The sequence below is a fragment of the Sciurus vulgaris genome, assembly GCF_902686455.1.
Source record: "Sciurus vulgaris genome assembly, chromosome: 5".
Taxonomy (NCBI): domain Eukaryota; kingdom Metazoa; phylum Chordata; class Mammalia; order Rodentia; family Sciuridae; genus Sciurus; species Sciurus vulgaris.
The window spans coordinates 112292917-112309618 of NC_136465.1; the positions used below are offsets into that span (position 1 = coordinate 112292917).

Consider the following 16702-nt stretch of genomic DNA (forward strand, 5'->3'; position numbering starts at 1 on the left):
AGAACAAACCTGGAAAGAAAAGAACTGTGAAAAAGAACTAGAGAGGAAGGTAGGAAGCAAAGACAACAAAAGGATCTCAGGACCAAGAAGCAGCTTGACACCACCACACCCTTCATAAGGACTCACTCCCATGTGGTTGGAAAACAAGATAAAAAGTGTAGCTTTGCCAAGGGAGGCAAAAGAGCCTGGAAATGAAAACTGAGGAACTCTAGCTGCCCAGCTTAGTTAGCTCTATTCTGGAATTCCCTCCTTTTCATGGATGACAACCTTAAAACCCTAAGTACCTATCTGCTGCTAATTTCTGCCCCAAAGTACCCAGAGAGGCTCAGGAGAGAGGGAGGTTATATGATGACAGCACTCTCTCTTATCTTCAAAGAAAAAGGTCCTTCCCGTTCTCTAAGACATTTCTGAACTGGAATAACCCCCTGGTCTTTCTTTGCTACTGCTGTAGCTCAACTCCAACTTGGAAGGAATAATTCCCCAAAATGGAGGTAACCAGCTGACTGGCAGAACAGATGACATGCTGATTGGGCAGCCAGTGCTGCTGTTCCTTGGGTTCACTTTAGTCAGCTCTGGCAGTGCACGCTTTGGTCTTCATCACACAACCAGGGCTCTGGTTCTGCCTAGACTGTCCCAGGCAACTCAAGAGCAGAGGAAGATCTGCGGTCTCATTACCTCTTTACCTTGGCTTATTTTTTCACCTCACTAAAGATTAGTTATTTCCACCAAGACCAGTTCCTGTTCTCACCAGCTGTAGCAGTTGCTTCCCCAGAGACCAAGTTAGGAAACACTGGTGTGGCTGCCACCTGGACTGTCCCAGCTGCAAAACACAAACCCAACAAGTCCTGAGCTAAAGCCCTTTTATATCTCAGTTAAGGTAGCAAGAAGAAGAAAATAAGGGATAGGAAGCAATTCCAAGAACTCCACAGTGGATACAATGATGTTCATTTTAGTATTTTATTCTTACATAATAATGTTTATGCAGTATCATATGTGAAAAATATTTTACAATGAAAAAGTGTCAAAAGTATACATATTTATTTCATAGATATATGTATATGTAATAAATTCCCAAAAGAGAGCAAAGGACACAAACGACAGTCAAAATACTTATGAAAAATAATCAGAAAAAAAATCAAGGTAAAGCAAGACGCCAATTCTTATTAATCAAGTTGGCAAAGGCTTTACAAAAGTTAAACCACCCAGAAATGGTTAGCTTATAGAGAAAGGGAGTCACATATATACTATCAGTGGAAAAAGAAACTGAATTTTTTTTTTAAGTGTTAAAGGCCTTGAAAAAGTATACACCCTGGAACTGGGGCTGTAGCTCAGTGGCAGAAAACTTGCCTGGCATGCGTGAGGCATTGGGTTTGATCCTCAGCACCACATAAAAAAATAAATAAGTAAAATAAAGGCATACTGTCCATCTGTAACTACAAAAAAAAAGTATGTACCCTTTGATCTAGCAATTCCACTTCTAGCAATTTATCTAAGGCAATAATCAGAGATAAACACAAATATTTATGCACAGGATGCTCATTACCATGTTATTTATAACAAGAAAGAAAAAGATTTTAAAAATGCAAGAAGTTGGGCATTGTGGCACATGCCTATAATCCCAATAATTTGGGAGGCTGAGGCAGAAGGATCACAAGTTCAAGACCAGTCTCAGCAATTTAGCAGACCCCTAAGCATCTTAGTGAAACTGTCTGAAAATAAAAAATAAAAAGGGCTGGGATGTGGCTCAGCTGTTAGGGTACCTGGGTTCAATCTCTAGTATAAAAATAAAAAGTGCAAGATAATGTAGTAATTAAATACTACATTCTGGAGTACTATGCAGCCATAAAGTCACATTAATAAATAACATTTAGCAAGTGAGAAGATGTACAAAACTGTAAAGAAAAATTCAGTTTATAAAATATGCACAGTATAATCCTGATTGTTCATATACATACACACACAAACACACACACACAAACGTTAATAGCAGATGGTAATCCCAGCAACTGGTGAGGTTGAGGCAGGAGGATCACAAGTTTGAGGGAAGCCTCAGCAACTCAGCAGGTGCTAAGCAACTCTGTGAAGACTCTGTCACAAAATAAATAAGGGCCATGGATGTGGCTCAGTAGTAAAGTGCTATTGGGTTCGATCCCCAGTACCCTCCCCCCACCAAAAAAAAGAAAGATATGGGGATGCAGCTCAGTGGTAAAGTACCCCAGGGTTTAATTCCCCAATACTGCAAAAACAAGAACAACAAAAAAATATGGTGAGGGCTGGAGATATGGCTCAGCTGGTACAGTGCATGCCTCCCAAGCACAAGGCCCTGAGTTCAATCCCTAGCATTCCAAAAAAAAAAAAAAAAAAAAAAAAAAAAAAAAAAGATGGCAAAATTGTAGATGATTTTAATTTAATTTGCTTATACTTTTCATTATCTTCCAAATTGGCTTAATAAACATACTATCAGGAGGAAAAAAAAATCATAATCAGGAAAAACTTTTTTTGGGGGGGCGGGGGGGCAATGCTGGGGTTTGAACCTGAAACCTTACAGCATGCTAGGCAAGCACTTTCCCACTGAGCCACATCCCCTATCCAAGAAACTATTCTTAATCATTTTCTCTCTTTTTGAGGACATTCACATACAATTCATTCTCTCTCTCTCTCTCTCTCTCTCTGAAGATTGAAGGGCTGGGAAGATAGCTCAGTCAGTAGAGTGCTCCCTGGGTTCCAACCCCAGCACCGCAAAAAAAAAAAAAAAAAAGATTGAACCCTAGAGATCAAGCATGCTAGGCAAGTGTTCTACTGCTGAACTATACCCATCCCTAAATTTCCCTGGGCAGCCTCAAATTTGTGATCCTTCTACCTCAGTCTCCCCAGTTACTAGGATTATAGACATGAACCACCATGCCTAGCACATTATTCTCTTTTTAAAAAACCATTTGAAAATATGTATTTACTACCTTTAAAAGCTTGTATCCTACAATCCAGCAAGTTCAATTTAGGTTTCTATTCTTAGGAAAACTCTAAATATTGAAAAGATGTTGTATGTAAGATGTTCATCATATCATTGTTTATGATGACAAACAGAAGCAAACAACCTAAAGTCCAACAATAGGGGTATGGTTAGGCTAACAATGGTACATTCACTTCATGTACCATTGTACAAGCATTTGGAAATGTTTACTAGTTTGGGAAAACTAATGAAATAACAAAAGCAAAAAAAAAAAAAAAGAAATGTATTACCAAGTATCATAACACTGTACCACACTCTATGCAGAGAAAGAGTGTGGGGGGAGAGAGGGGGAGAGAGAGAGAGAAAATTTAAACCACACTGGCTGCATCTGGTAAAGGTACTGAGAAAAGATACTTTCCTTTAACTTCCTCTTCTTTGTGAACTGTCCCATACTTTCTTTAGATAATGAGTATTACTTCCAAGAGAGGGAAAAACAAAAGTTGACTCTCCCTGTGGGCAGTGAAAACAGTCCCAAATGACAATCCACTCTATCCACCCCTAACACACACACAACCCCTTCCTCGGACTAAGGATGGGCCATATAGAAAGGTCAAGGGAATAAGGTGCCTCTCTGTGGCCTCTGGTCTTCTCAGTGGGCTCTCTGAACAAGGAAGAGGTTCCTCTGACCAGCTGTTGTCAAAAGCCTTTTCCTTCCTCCAAGTTCTTTCTACTTCAGCCTGAACTAATTCACCACAATCCCTAGGGCTAGAGAAAAAATATTCCACCATGGCAATTTGGAACCTAATATTAAAACCATATTTTTCTGTCCCTTTTTGTATCAAAGAAGGGCCCTCAAAGACAACTAGTACCCACAACAGCTTAGCTAGTACACTTATGGTCAAACCAAGTCATCAGTCGTAACCTAGGAAATGTGAAAGGAAGAGCTGCAGCAGGGACAAGCTCTGTCTCACAACCCTACCTTCCTGCAGGAAAGCCTCCTTCTGAGGGATAGTCAGGGCTTCTTTGGCATAAGAACTTTTAGATCTGTTTTGAGCCTGCAATAAGTCAACAAAGAAAAATCCAGGGTGCAAACAACCAAAGGCAGACAGCTATCCTTTCAAAGCCCTCAGAGTCTTCTACCTCCCCTCTCTAAGAAAAGTCTAACACTAGCCAGAATTTTAGCCTCAGAGCAACTGAGCTTGGAATTGTAGTCTAGTCAGGACCAAAATGCCTTATCAGACCAGAGACTGGCTCTTATTCTGATATTAAATAAAGAGACACTCCAACAATTATCCCAACCCCAAATTTCTCAACATTCATTGGAATGGGAATTGCTGCTCAGACAGGGGGCAAGGAAGGATCCTTAAATGCAATTCAACACAGCAGCTTCACAACCTTTTTCACCTCAGGGCACACCAAGAGGGAATTAGGGACCTCAGCTGCCCCTGGGAATAAGGGGATCTGTATCCCAGGCATACCCATGACTCATCTGCAGCACACCAGTAGCAAAGTACTAGTTTGAGGTACTAGTACTGGGTTAAGACTCTTAGGATCAATGTCCTAAACAAAACACCCCACAGCCTCAGGCCTCTAGCTCTAACAGGCGTGGGTCAGATCATGTATTTGCACCAGAAAAGAGGGAGCCTGTGGTATTGACTCAGCACTGATACAACTTCCCCAATCAGGGTGCTTTTCAGGGGGTTTCCATAGGTGCTTCTATCTGACAGCAGAAGGCATATCCTGAGATTGGGTATATGGAATGGGGTAACAGGATTCATCAGATTTCTGAACTTAAAACCACTTTGGGGTGGGGCACGGTAGAGCATGCCTATAATCCCAGCGATTTAGGAGGCTGAGGCAGGAGGATTACAAGTTTGAGGCAAGCCTCAGTAATTTAATGAGTCTCTAAACAACTTTGGGACACTGTCTCAAAATAAAAAAAAGGGCTGGGGAAGTAGCTCAGTGGTAAAGCATTCCTGGGTTCAATTCCTAGCACCAAAACAAACAAAAACCAAAACAAAACAAAATATATTTGGGGAATGCAAGTGATCTCAGATCTTAGTCGCTACTGAGATGTACACTTAAAAGTGTACTAAGAGGTACACTTAAAAGTTACCCTTTACTGAGCATATAATACATGCCAGATTCTGCTAAATATTTGGCTTCCAATTTCATTAAATCCAAACAACTTCATGTGGCAAATGATATTATTTTTCTCATTTATAAAAGGAAAACAGAACTTAAAGGGATGAAGTAGTAACTTACATAAGGTAAATACTTTTCTAATGAGTGAAATTGTCTCCTTCCCAAAATTTAAACCCATTCTGACTTGAAAGTCCACATGCTTAACTGAGACAGCAATGTGTTATACATCTACAATTCTCCCTCCCCAAATAGCTTTTTCACAAGCCCAATTACAGTGAAGCTGACAAACTTGGAAAGAAAAAAATGAGGAGCAACTTGTCTGTTTCACATCGCATGCAAAGAAACTCATCCATACTGAGTATCCTCTGGTGCCAAGCACCCTACATATTTCTAGGTGCAACAATCCTACCAGGTCAGGAATTACTAGCCTCATTTTACAGATGATGAAATCTAGGTTCAAAGAGGTTAAGAGTCCTTGCTTTTTCTTCTATACTAGGCTTCTCCTAACTGGTCAGGAAATACATAAGCCTGTGCCTAAGTCAAACATCTAACTCATTGTCAGTACTGTTCCCAAAGGATGGTGGAAAGAAACAGTGGAAAAAGACAGCTTGAAGAGTCCCCAGAGAAGAACTCAAATCTCCAAGAAAACATTATTTCTCTGTATTAGAAAACTGAGGTTAAATTCCCCCCTCTCCTGAGATAGCTAACCAGCCCTGGCCTGCCCTGTTCAAACCCTCCATCAACAGCAGCTCAGGCACACAGAAACAAGACCAAAACAAAAGCCACAAGGAAACAAATCTTTATAAAGAAAGGAAGAACTGCAAGTGGGTGGTCTAGTCCCCTACTTGACCTGGGCTCTCTGGGTGCTCTGGTTAATAATCAGGACATTATCATGTGCATTTTGTGAATATTAAGCCATCAATTTGCTAACCAAACAAACTAGCCAACCAAGCTCCAGTAAGGACATGATAAACTCTAGTTCTATGCTCTCCCAAAAGCATGACAGCCCTTACCTGGGACAGTCCCTCACCCAATACACTTCAGATCATCCCTTCCTAATTTCTATAGCTAACTGGTACCAGCTCCCTGGGGGTTTTCACACCCCTGCTCAAGTGCAGATTCCCTCCCACTCTTTTTCCCCAACAGTTGCACTCTTGTTCTCCAGGGCACTATGTATCCGGGTCTCTCTTCCTTAGCCTGAGATGGGTCACAGCACATTAGTAATCACTGACTCACCCCATCCCCCTGAGAAGGCTGAGGGAAAGGCGGAGGGCCACAGGATGTGTGGCCTAGATCCCTCTGGCCCTTCACAGTACTGGCATGCTGAGGTGCCAATGACATGGCTTCCCCCTTGGAACGTTGTGGACCCTCTCTGAGCCAGCTCTGGTGCCAATGGGCTGATGTCAGGCTCTCCACCAGAGACCAGGATCTCTAGACAGTTCCACTGCTGCCAACAGATCTAATCTCCCTCTTCCAAGGCAGATGAAATCCAATAAGGCTGCTAAGTCCACGACTTATCCCTCAACACTGGCAAAAGCAAAGTTAGAGCCCTTCAGGCCATACCAACAATAATGCCAGAATTATTACTGCCTCTCAGAGAGTTCTTTGAGGAAACTGGGAACTATGTCCCCAAGTTTCTCAAAGTTTTATCTGTTAGCAAATGTTCCTTTTCTTTCTCCAAAGCTTCATGTTTAGCTCCAACATATTCTCCTGCTCCATCCCAGTGATATCAGCCCAGAACCTCTCTATTCATAGAGCCACTGACATCAAGGTCCAATTCCCATGCCACAGTGGAGTCCCAAAGTCAGTTCTAAAAACCTATCCATACCAACCATTTTGGAACCCACAGAAAAACTACAAAGAAGCAGGCTAAAGAACACAAACCAGTCACTAGGGCTTAACATGAAAAGGGCGGGGGGGGGGGGGGTGGGGAAGGAGGCGGGATGGGATGGTTTACGTATTGTTTCAATTGGAAAAATACTCTAGTCTGAAATGGCTTATCCACATGTTCAGCCTTTTAGGCAAATCCACTATAATTTAAGATGCCTGCAGGCTGTCCTGAAAATAAGTAGAATGGCATTATTCTTTATTCCACTGGCTTCAAGAGCTGCCAGCCCCCTCTTTTTTCCCCCTCTCTCCCAAAACATCTGGTCTGGGCTGGGAGAGGGACCCACTCCCTGGGAAGCCTCCATGTTAACTTGAAAGGCGGTCTCCCCACTCAGTGAAGCCCGACTGAGGGTGAGGAGCAAGCCAGACACATCAAAAGGCTCCAAAATGGGAATTCTCAGACCGGCGAGAACGACGAAAAGTGGGAAGAAGTGAGCAAGGGGGAAGGAAGGGAGGGAGAAGTCCGGATCCTGGGGCGGTCCCGGGCTGGGGTCCCCCTCCTCCTCCTCCTCCTGTGGTTGAGGCGTCCTCCAGAGATCCCCGATCCCGCTGTCCCCGCTCAGCCACCGGCTGCTCAGAGGCTCCCGGGCGGGGACTAGAGGCCGGGGTCTGTCGCCCGCCCTAGTGGGAGGTGGGCGGGACCAGGACCCGCACAAAATCCCACCCGGGGCGTCGGGACCCGGGGGGCGGTAGGAGGGGGAAGGGGCTGGGTTCAGCTCTCACCAGCACCAGGGCGAACCGCTCCTCCAGCTCACAGGGTTCAGGCATCGGCATTTTGCCTGGCGGCAGCAGCAACGACACCGACGGCGACTCGCCAGGGCCCCCCTCAGCGCTCTCTAGGTTGCCCATCGCGGCGGGGCCCCCTCGGGGGCCTTAGCCCCCGCTTTCACGCCCCGGGGCCTTGGGCTCGGCCGTTTGGACCCGATCCCTCCCTCAGCGCTGGCTTCCCCGTCCCGACTCCTCGGTCCCGTCGGGAGCGGCTGAGGCCCTCCGAGTCCAGCGGGGGCGGCGCGTGGCGAGGATGGGGGAGGCACAGCGGACAGTGACACAGAAGCGTCCGGGACCGCGGCAGCCGACTCTGGCTCACACCCGCTGCCTCGCAGCTCTCAGTGAGCCGCCTGGGCGATGCCCCTCCCCGCCCCCCGCGTTCTTTCCCTTCCCCCCACCTCGCTTCCTCCCACCCACTCGGAGCCCAAACTCCGGCTCCGCTTGAGAGCTAGCGCCGACTGCAGCCCGCGCGCCGCGCGCCCCATTCATGCAGGCTCCTCCTCCCGCCCACGGGCCTCCTGGGCGGCCCGCCCCGCCCTGCTGCGCCCGATTGACGGCCGCGCCTGCCAATCACAGAGCCTCCCGCCCCCGACGCCCTTGCTCCAGGAGTCGAGCGCGCCCTGGTGGCTCAGGTGGGCACCAGGTTGTTAGGGTAGCGGTGGGCTTGAAGCACAATTTTATCAAAATAAGCATAGGGCACGGTATGCAAAGCTATCTACCAGAGAATTAGACACACTAGAACACTCAGAAGAGGGAGAGACCACATCTGTTAAGGGGCTGAGACTGGAGGATCGCAAGTTCAAAGCCAGCCTCAGCAATGGCGAGGCGCTCAGCAACTTAGCGAGACCCTGTCTCTAAATAAAATACAAAATAGGGCTGGGGATGTGGCTCAGTGGTTGATTGCCCCTGAGTTCAATCCCCGGTACCAAAAAAGGGGAAAAAAAAAAAAAGAAAAAGTCATTGAGGGTTGAAGAAGACCTTAATTGGCAGAGATAGGTTAAACTCATTTAGGAGAAAAGAACCTTATCAAGGTTCATCTGGATGGTGTGAAAACCCAGGGACAGGTTTCATCTGCTGGTGGGTCATCACTAATGATGTGGTAGACATCTGTTATTTCTGTCAGTCTGCTTTCATCCTTCTTCCAGTGATAGCACCCCATTTTATTTTAAGAAACCACCACTCTTCCATTTCCTGTCCAATTGTCATTCTAGGAGACCCCATGATCCCATGACCAGTGACAACATTTTCTTCCTCTACTCTCAGACAGTGTTTTAGGGATTGTCACTTGACCCAAGCCCAGACTATAAGACTCATTTCCAAGACTTCTGTAGAAACAATCAGGACATAGGCATTCTTTTTCCATTTTGGCTGCTGAATTGTTAGAATGCAGACCTGCAGCTGCTGGTGGCTATCTTGCCCTCATCCACTGCACCACAAACCTGCATGAGAATGAAGCTAATGCAGAGAAAAACAAAAGCTAAGAGATACAGATACAATTCCAATGACATGCTGAAAACCTGGATCTAATCATGCCTTAAGTTATCACCTAGATGCTTTTTGTTGTTGTTGTTTTTTGTTTTTGGGTGCTGGGGATACGAACCTAGGGACTTGTGCTTACAAAGCAAGCAATCTACTGACTGAGCTATCTCCCCAGTCCCCACCTAGATGTTTTATTCATTTATTCAACTAATATTTATTGAAAAGTATAAGTCAGATACTGTTCTGGGCATTGATGATACATTTGTGAACAAAAAGGACATACATTTTCCCCTTCTGGTATTTTTTGTAAGAGAAGAGGCAGATAATGAACTAAGTAAATTGTATACATTTTGGTGATCAGTATTAATAAAACTGAAAGGGGATAGAGGTGGGGGAGAAGTTAAGATTTTAAGATGATTAAGAAAGGCCTTGCTAATAAATTGCCTTTAAAGCCCTTGTGGATATTTGGGGGGGAAATTATCCAGACAGAGGGAACTGTCAGGGCATATTATGTGCTTGATGTGTTAAAAGAACAACAAAGAGGCTGGAGTGCAATGAGCAAGGGAAAGAGTAGTGAAAGATGAACTCAGAAAGGTAACTAGAAGACATATTGTGTAGGGCATTGTAAGCTATTGTAAGGACTTCGGTTTTTCTCTAAGTAGGATACGTAGCTTTTGAAGAATTTTGAGTAGAGTGACATGATCTAACTTATATTTTATAATAGGTTCATCTGGTTCTTGTATTGAAAACAAACTAAATAAAGGAATGAGCTGGGAGACCAGTTTGTAGGTTATTAAAATAATCAAGGTGAGATATGATGATGGGATAGTTAGACCAAGGTGGTATCTGTACACCTGGAGAGAAATATCAGACTTTTGATGAATTTGAAAGTCGAGTCAATAGAATTTCTTGACAGTTTGTGGACAGTGAATAGAAAATAACTTCAAAGTAGTTGACCTGAGCAACAGGAGGGTAGAGTTTTCATCAGTTTAAATGGGGGAAGGTTATGAGGGAGTAGGTTTGGTAAGGAGAAGTTGCAAAGAGAAGATCAGAAATCAGTTTTGGGTTGTGTTGAGTTTGAGTTGCCTATTGAACTGCCAACTAGAGATATCCACTAAGCAATTCAATATATGAGTCTGGAGATACAGACTGATAATATCAATTTGGAAATCATTAGCATATAATGTTATTAAAGCTAGTAAATTCTTTTTTTTTTTTTTTTTTTTCATATTTTTTGGTACCAGGGATTGAACCAAAAGGTGCTTAACCACTGAGCAATCCCTAGCCCTTGTTATTTTTTATTTTGAGACAGGTTCTCACTAAATTGCTTAGGCCTTGATACTTTGCTGAGGCTGGATTTGAACTTGTGATCCTCCTGCTTCAGCCTCCCAAATCACTGGGATTACAAGCACGTGCAACAGCACCCAGCTAATTCTCTTTTTCTATGTCAGTCTGTATTGAATTTCTGCTGTTTACAACCAAAAAGTGGTTTCCCTGTCTTTCTAGACCACCAAAACCCTCTCCTTTCAAGCTCAGTTTCTTCTAACCAGTTGGACAAACCAACAACTCACATCTCTATCCTTTTTTTTTTTTTTTGGTCACACATCTCTATTCTTGCTCCACTATCCCAAACACATACTTTCCTGATTCCTATAGCTGACTCTTCTAGGATAGAGGCATTATAACAAGATGGTAGACTACTACACAAAAATTGAGAATTCAAGAGGGGAATTAATTCCTCTGTGACTTACAATGGATGCTAAAATAACATTTAACAAAAAGGGGAAATCTTATAGAACAGCAAACAGCTGTATATTCACCCTTGCGTGGTCTCTTAGTCTCCAACCTTTTATTATACAAGCTTAGTCACCAGATTTGCATATTGTAGGGGCTTCTGGAATCCATTAGATTATGCCTTTCACTGTTAATTCCTTGCTTACCTATCTTAAATGCTTTTTTTTTTTTTTTTTTTTTTTTTTACTTTTTAAAGGATAAAACTAAAGGATAAAAAAGGATAAAAGAATAAAACTTCTTTTTTTTTTTTTTTTTTGGTATGGGGGATTAAACTCAAGGGCACTGAGCCCCAGTCCCAGCCCTGTTTTTTGTATTTTATGTAGAGACAGGGTCTCACTGAGTTGCTTAGTGCCTCACTGTTGCTGAGGCTGGCTTTGAACTTGAGATCCTCCTGTTTCAGCCTCCTGAGTTGCTAGGATTACATAAAACTTCTTAATTAAGGGTCTATATCATCTCCAAACCTTAATCTCTCTTCAATCCATTTTTCCTACTGCTGGCTCAAATCTTTCAAGTGAAACCTATGGTTTAGCTGGAAAGGTCCATTTGTTTCAAGTAGTAAGGAAGATCCAGCAATGAACTGGTATCATTTTCCAGATGCTCATAATCTAATAGGCTCTCAAACTAATGTTTACAAAACAGTGTGATAAGTGTTGTAATAGAAGGGTGTGCAAAGTACTACTGAGGGAACTGATGACAAAGGCATAAAGGAATTTGGGAAGTAGATGACACTTGAGTCAGGCCAAGAGGGTAAGTATAGTGAAAAAAAGTGAAACAGAAAAGTGAGAACAGTGTGGAAAAGGCAATGGAAGACTGACATAGTGGCGCATGCCTTTAAGTATCAGCTACCTGGAAAGCTGAGACAGGAGGATTACAAATTCAAAGCTGGCCTCAACAACTTCAAAATTCAAAGCAAGGCCCCGTCTTGAAATTTGAAAAAATAATAATAATAAAAAGGGCTGGAATGTGGCTCATTTTCCCTTCTGGTACCAAAAAAAAAAAAAAAAAAAGCAATGGAAGGAAAGGTAACCAGGAAGGGAAAAGGAATCCTAAGAAGGGGAAAATGAAGAACTATGCAAGAGTGGGGTAAGAAATTCAGTGAGACTGAAGTGTAGGGAGGACATGAGCTAAAGTTAGAAAGGCAGGTTGAATCAAATTCAAGAGGAGCCCTGTGCTCAGCTGAGGAGTTTGTTGTTTATTCTATATATAGTCCGGTGTCCTAGACAATTTTTAAGTATACCCTGGAAACATTCTTTTACGAACATTTGAGACTCCAGAGAGAGTCTACAGTAATGATATGGAGAAGATAAGAGCCTGAACCAAATCAGGGCAGGAGATGAACAGAAGTTGAAGAAAGTTGAAGAAAGACATATACCTATGATAGAATAAACAAGACTTATCTATTAGATAATAGTGACCTTTACAGTGTTTTATAATTTTCAACATTTTTTCACATCCATTATCTGATTTGATCTTCACAACATCATTGGAGGGAAATATTATCCTAATTTTATAGATGAGTGAAAAAAATTAAAAGAAGTTAAGTAACATGACTAAGGCCATCTAGCAAGTAGGTGTTTAACCAGGCATTAACCCTAGGCTTTGGTTTTAGAATCTCAGGTCATTCCGATTCTCTGGGAAGAATTGAGGGATTTATGAAGACAAAAGTTGAGGCCAGCTTAGGGATCCCCTGCCCTAGTCTCTAGGGAAGTCCAGAATCTCCCTTAGTCAACGGCTTCCACCTCCCTACCGCAAGCATGGCTGCCTGCTGCCACACCTGCCCTCCACACCTGCCCATCAATTCATTCTGAAAGCAGCACCCTTCATGACTTTACCCTAGGTCCCACCTCTTAAAGGCTCCACCACCTCTTAACATCAGCATACTAGGGACCAGGCTTCTAACACAGGGACCCTTGGGCGATACACTCAAGTCATATTCAAACCATAGCACAACCTCTTGATGAAATCATTGTCAAATCATTGAAGACTATTTTGTAAATGACCACCTGAAACAAGGCTTCTAATTCTACTACTAAAAGAATAAACAAGCACGCCTATAATCTGGAGACTCAGGAAGCTGAGGCAGGAGGATTGTGAGCTTGAGGTCAGCCTCAGCAACTTAGCTAGGCCCAAAGCAAATTTTTTTTTCCTTTTTTTTTTTTTTTTTTTTTTTTTTTGGTTGGGCTTGGGATTTGGACCCAGGGCCTTGATGCTTGTGAGTTAAGCACTCTACCCACTGAACTATATCCCCAGCCTTTCAGTCCTAAGCAATTTATCAAGACCCTATCTCCAACTAAAAAATAAAAAAGGGCTGGGGATATATATGTAACTAAGACCAGCAACAGTTAAGAAGAAGCATTTTGTATGCATATTCAAAAAAGATATTTATTATCTGTAAGACATTGTTTAGAAATTGCTCTATGGTGGCCCACACCTGTGGTCCCAGCTACAAGGGTGAGGCAGGAGGATGACGAGTTTGAGGCCAGCTTGGTCAACATAGTGAGACCCTGTTTCTTATATAAAAAAATAAATAAATGGGTTGGGGGTGCATCTCAGTGACAGAGCGTATGCTTAAGGGCCTGAGTTTGATCCTAGCTGAAGGAGGAGGAGAAGGAGGAGAAGAAGAAATTGTTACTATTTAATTTATGATAAATGATTAGTAAAGTGTGTGGTGTGTGTGTGTGTGTGTGTGTGTGTGTGTGTGTGTGTGTGTGTGCGTGTGTGTGATGGGGATTTAACCCAGGGATGTTCTACCACTGAACTATACTCTAGCCCTTTTTTATTTATTTTGCAATCAGGTCTCACTAAGTTGTTGAGGCTGGCCTTGAACTGTGATCCTCAGCCTCCTGAGCTGCTGAAATGACAGGCATGCACCAGCAGTACACATGTTTGTTAATGTAAATAAAGCCCACAGAATTTCCCCTCCAAAAAACAAAAACAACCAATCAACCAAACAAAAAAGCCTAAAAACCTCTACCTTAAACAGTTTTAACTTCCAGAAATAAGCTTCTCCCCATTTTTGGGGAAGCATTCAGCTCTCCATGTCTTTTATTTTTTCCACTTTGATAAAGGCAAGGGTATAGAAATATTTTGTATTTTTAAAAATATTTTTTTAGTTGTGGATGGACACAATACCTTTATTTTATTTACTTATTATAAGGATCAAACCCAGTGCCTCACATGTGCTGAAGGCAAGCACTCTACTGCTGAGCCACAACCCCAACCCTATTTTGTATTTTTTTAATCGTACTATATTAAAAAAGAAAAAGAAACTTGACATTTTATAAAGTGAGAATTTCCCCTCCTGATGTTTTACACATCATAGTTGATGGGAACTCCCCTCCCGCTTCTAGGTGCTCAAGTAGTGGTTATAAACATGCCCTCAAATTCTTTGACATTCCACCCTGCAAAAGGTGTTGTCTGTACTCAGGAGGCCAAGCAGGAGATCACAAGTTTGGAGCCAGCCTGGAAAATTAGAACCTGTCTCAAAAAAAAAAAAAAAAAAAGCTTTGGGAATGTAGCTCAGGGGTAGAGCCCCCATGGGTTCAGTTCCCAGTATACTTCCCCTGAAAATGTCATAACCTAGTGGGCTGGGTTTATAGCTCAGTTGGTAGTGTACTTGTCTCACATGTATAAGGCCCTGGGTTCAATCCCCAGCACCACCAAAAATAAATAAAGTAAAAATGGTGTAGTGTGTTCCTTGAAAGTAAATGATCCTCAGTAATGGAAACAGTATTTATAAGCAAGTATGTTTTTGTGAGACCCTATCCATGTAAACAATTTTATTTAAAATGTATTACATTGTTAGATATGACACACAAAGCACAGACAACTAAAGAAAAATAAACAAATTGGGCATGGAGGCATACATCCATAATCCCAGTAACAAGGGAGACTAAGTCAAGAGAATCATAAATTTCAGTTCCAGGCCAGTATCAGCAATTTAGCAAGACTCCGTCTCAAAAAAAAAAAAAAAAAAAAAAAAAAGAGGGAGGATAGGGGCTGCCTGGGGATATAGCTCAGTGGTAGAGTGCTTGTCTAGCATGTGGGAGGCCCTGGGTTCAGTCCCCAGTACCATTAAATAAATAAATAAATGCACATAGAATGGGAGAGAATAGCCATATATCTGATAATTTAAATACTTGGGAGCCATGCATCTGATAATTTCCAGAATTTATAAAGAACTCTTACAACTAATAAATAAATAATAAAAGGATGAATAACCTAACTTTAAAAAAGGCCAAAAATTTGAATAGACATTTATCCTAAGAGGATATTCAATGGCCAATACACACATAAAGACATTCAACATCATTAGTTATTAGCAAACTAGTGAGATACCACTTCACATATACTGAAATGGCTATAAATTACCAGTAATAACAATTTTGGCAAAGATGTAAAGAAACTGAAGCCTGCAGCAGGTGCAGTGGTACATGCCTGTAATCCCAGCAATTTGAGAGACTGAGGCAGGAGGATTACAAATTCAAAGTCAGCCTCAGCAAGTTAGCAAGGTCCTAACCAACTTAGTGAGAACCTGACTCAAAATAAAAAACAAAAACAGGCTGGGGATGTGGCTCAGTGGTTGAGTGCCCCTGGGTTCAATCCCCAGGATCAAAAACCAAAACAAACAACAAAAAAAGAAAAAAAAAAAAAAAAGAAAGAAAAAAGAAACCAAAGTCATTGTATACTGCTGGTGACATGGTGACAAAGTAAAATGCTATAGCCACTTTGGAAAATAGTTTGGCAATCCTCGAAAAGTTAAATCTAATTAACTTATTTTCTTTTTAAATATTTTTTAGTTGCCAATGGATCTTTTATTTTATTTATTTACATGTGGTACTGAGTATTGAACCCAGGGCTTCGCTCATGCCCTGCAAGGATTCTACTACTGAGCTGCAACTCCAGCCCAAATCTAACTGCCTTATGACCCAGCAATTCTGCTTCTACCTTGTCTTAGTCCTTTTTGTGATACTGAAGATGAGTAGGCTTTGTAAAGAAAAGAAATCAGGCATGGTGGCACATGTTTGTAATCCAAGCTACTCCATAGTCTGAGGCAAGAGAATTGCAAGTTCAAGGTCAGCCTGGGCAATTTACTGAGAATGTCTCAAAATAAGATAAAAAGGTCTGGAGTTGTAGAGTGCTTGCTAGCATGTGCAAGGCCAAGAATTTAGTCCCCAGTTCTTCTTAATAAATGAATAAACAAATAAGGGGTTTATTTAGTTTACGTTCATGGTGGTTCAAGGGCCCAAATCTGGTAATGACATTCTTACTGGCAGTGTCCTGAGGCAGTGCAGGGTCATCACGTGGCCAGATACAAAGAGTGTGCCCATGTGGGTGTATGTATCTTTCGTGTCTCTCTCTCTCTCTCTCTCTCTCTCTCTCTCTCTCTCTCTCTCTCTCTCTCAATCTCTCTCTCTCTCTCTCTCCTTACATAGTCACTGGTACTTAATAATGGAACTGCACCCTGATGACTTTATCTAATCCTAATCACTTCCCAAAAGAAAACCATGGTTTTCACCCTCTTAAAAAATACCTCACAATGGAGATTAAAATTCAACATGAGTTCTGAATGGGATAAACCATATTCAAACTACATCATAAATATATACCTAAGAGGAATAAAATGTGTCCTTACAAAAACTTGGATATCAATGTTCAAAACAGCATTATTCATAATAG

General features: G+C 42.2%; 1 protein-coding gene across 5 annotated transcripts in view; it reads right to left on the bottom strand.

Annotated features, from left to right (window-relative positions):
• Positions 1–8114, bottom strand: part of FMNL3 (formin like 3) — a 53044-nt gene extending 44930 nt beyond the window's left edge. For all 5 annotated transcript variants that reach the window (XM_079139555.1, XM_079139554.1, XM_079139553.1 and 2 more), the window contains exon 1: positions 7706–8114. In XM_079139555.1, the coding sequence (XP_078995681.1) occupies positions 7706–7831 (126 nt within the window). In that variant the 5' untranslated portion in view covers positions 7832–8114. The remainder of the gene's footprint in view (positions 1–7705) is intronic.
• Between the last annotated feature and the right edge of the window lie 8588 nt (positions 8115–16702).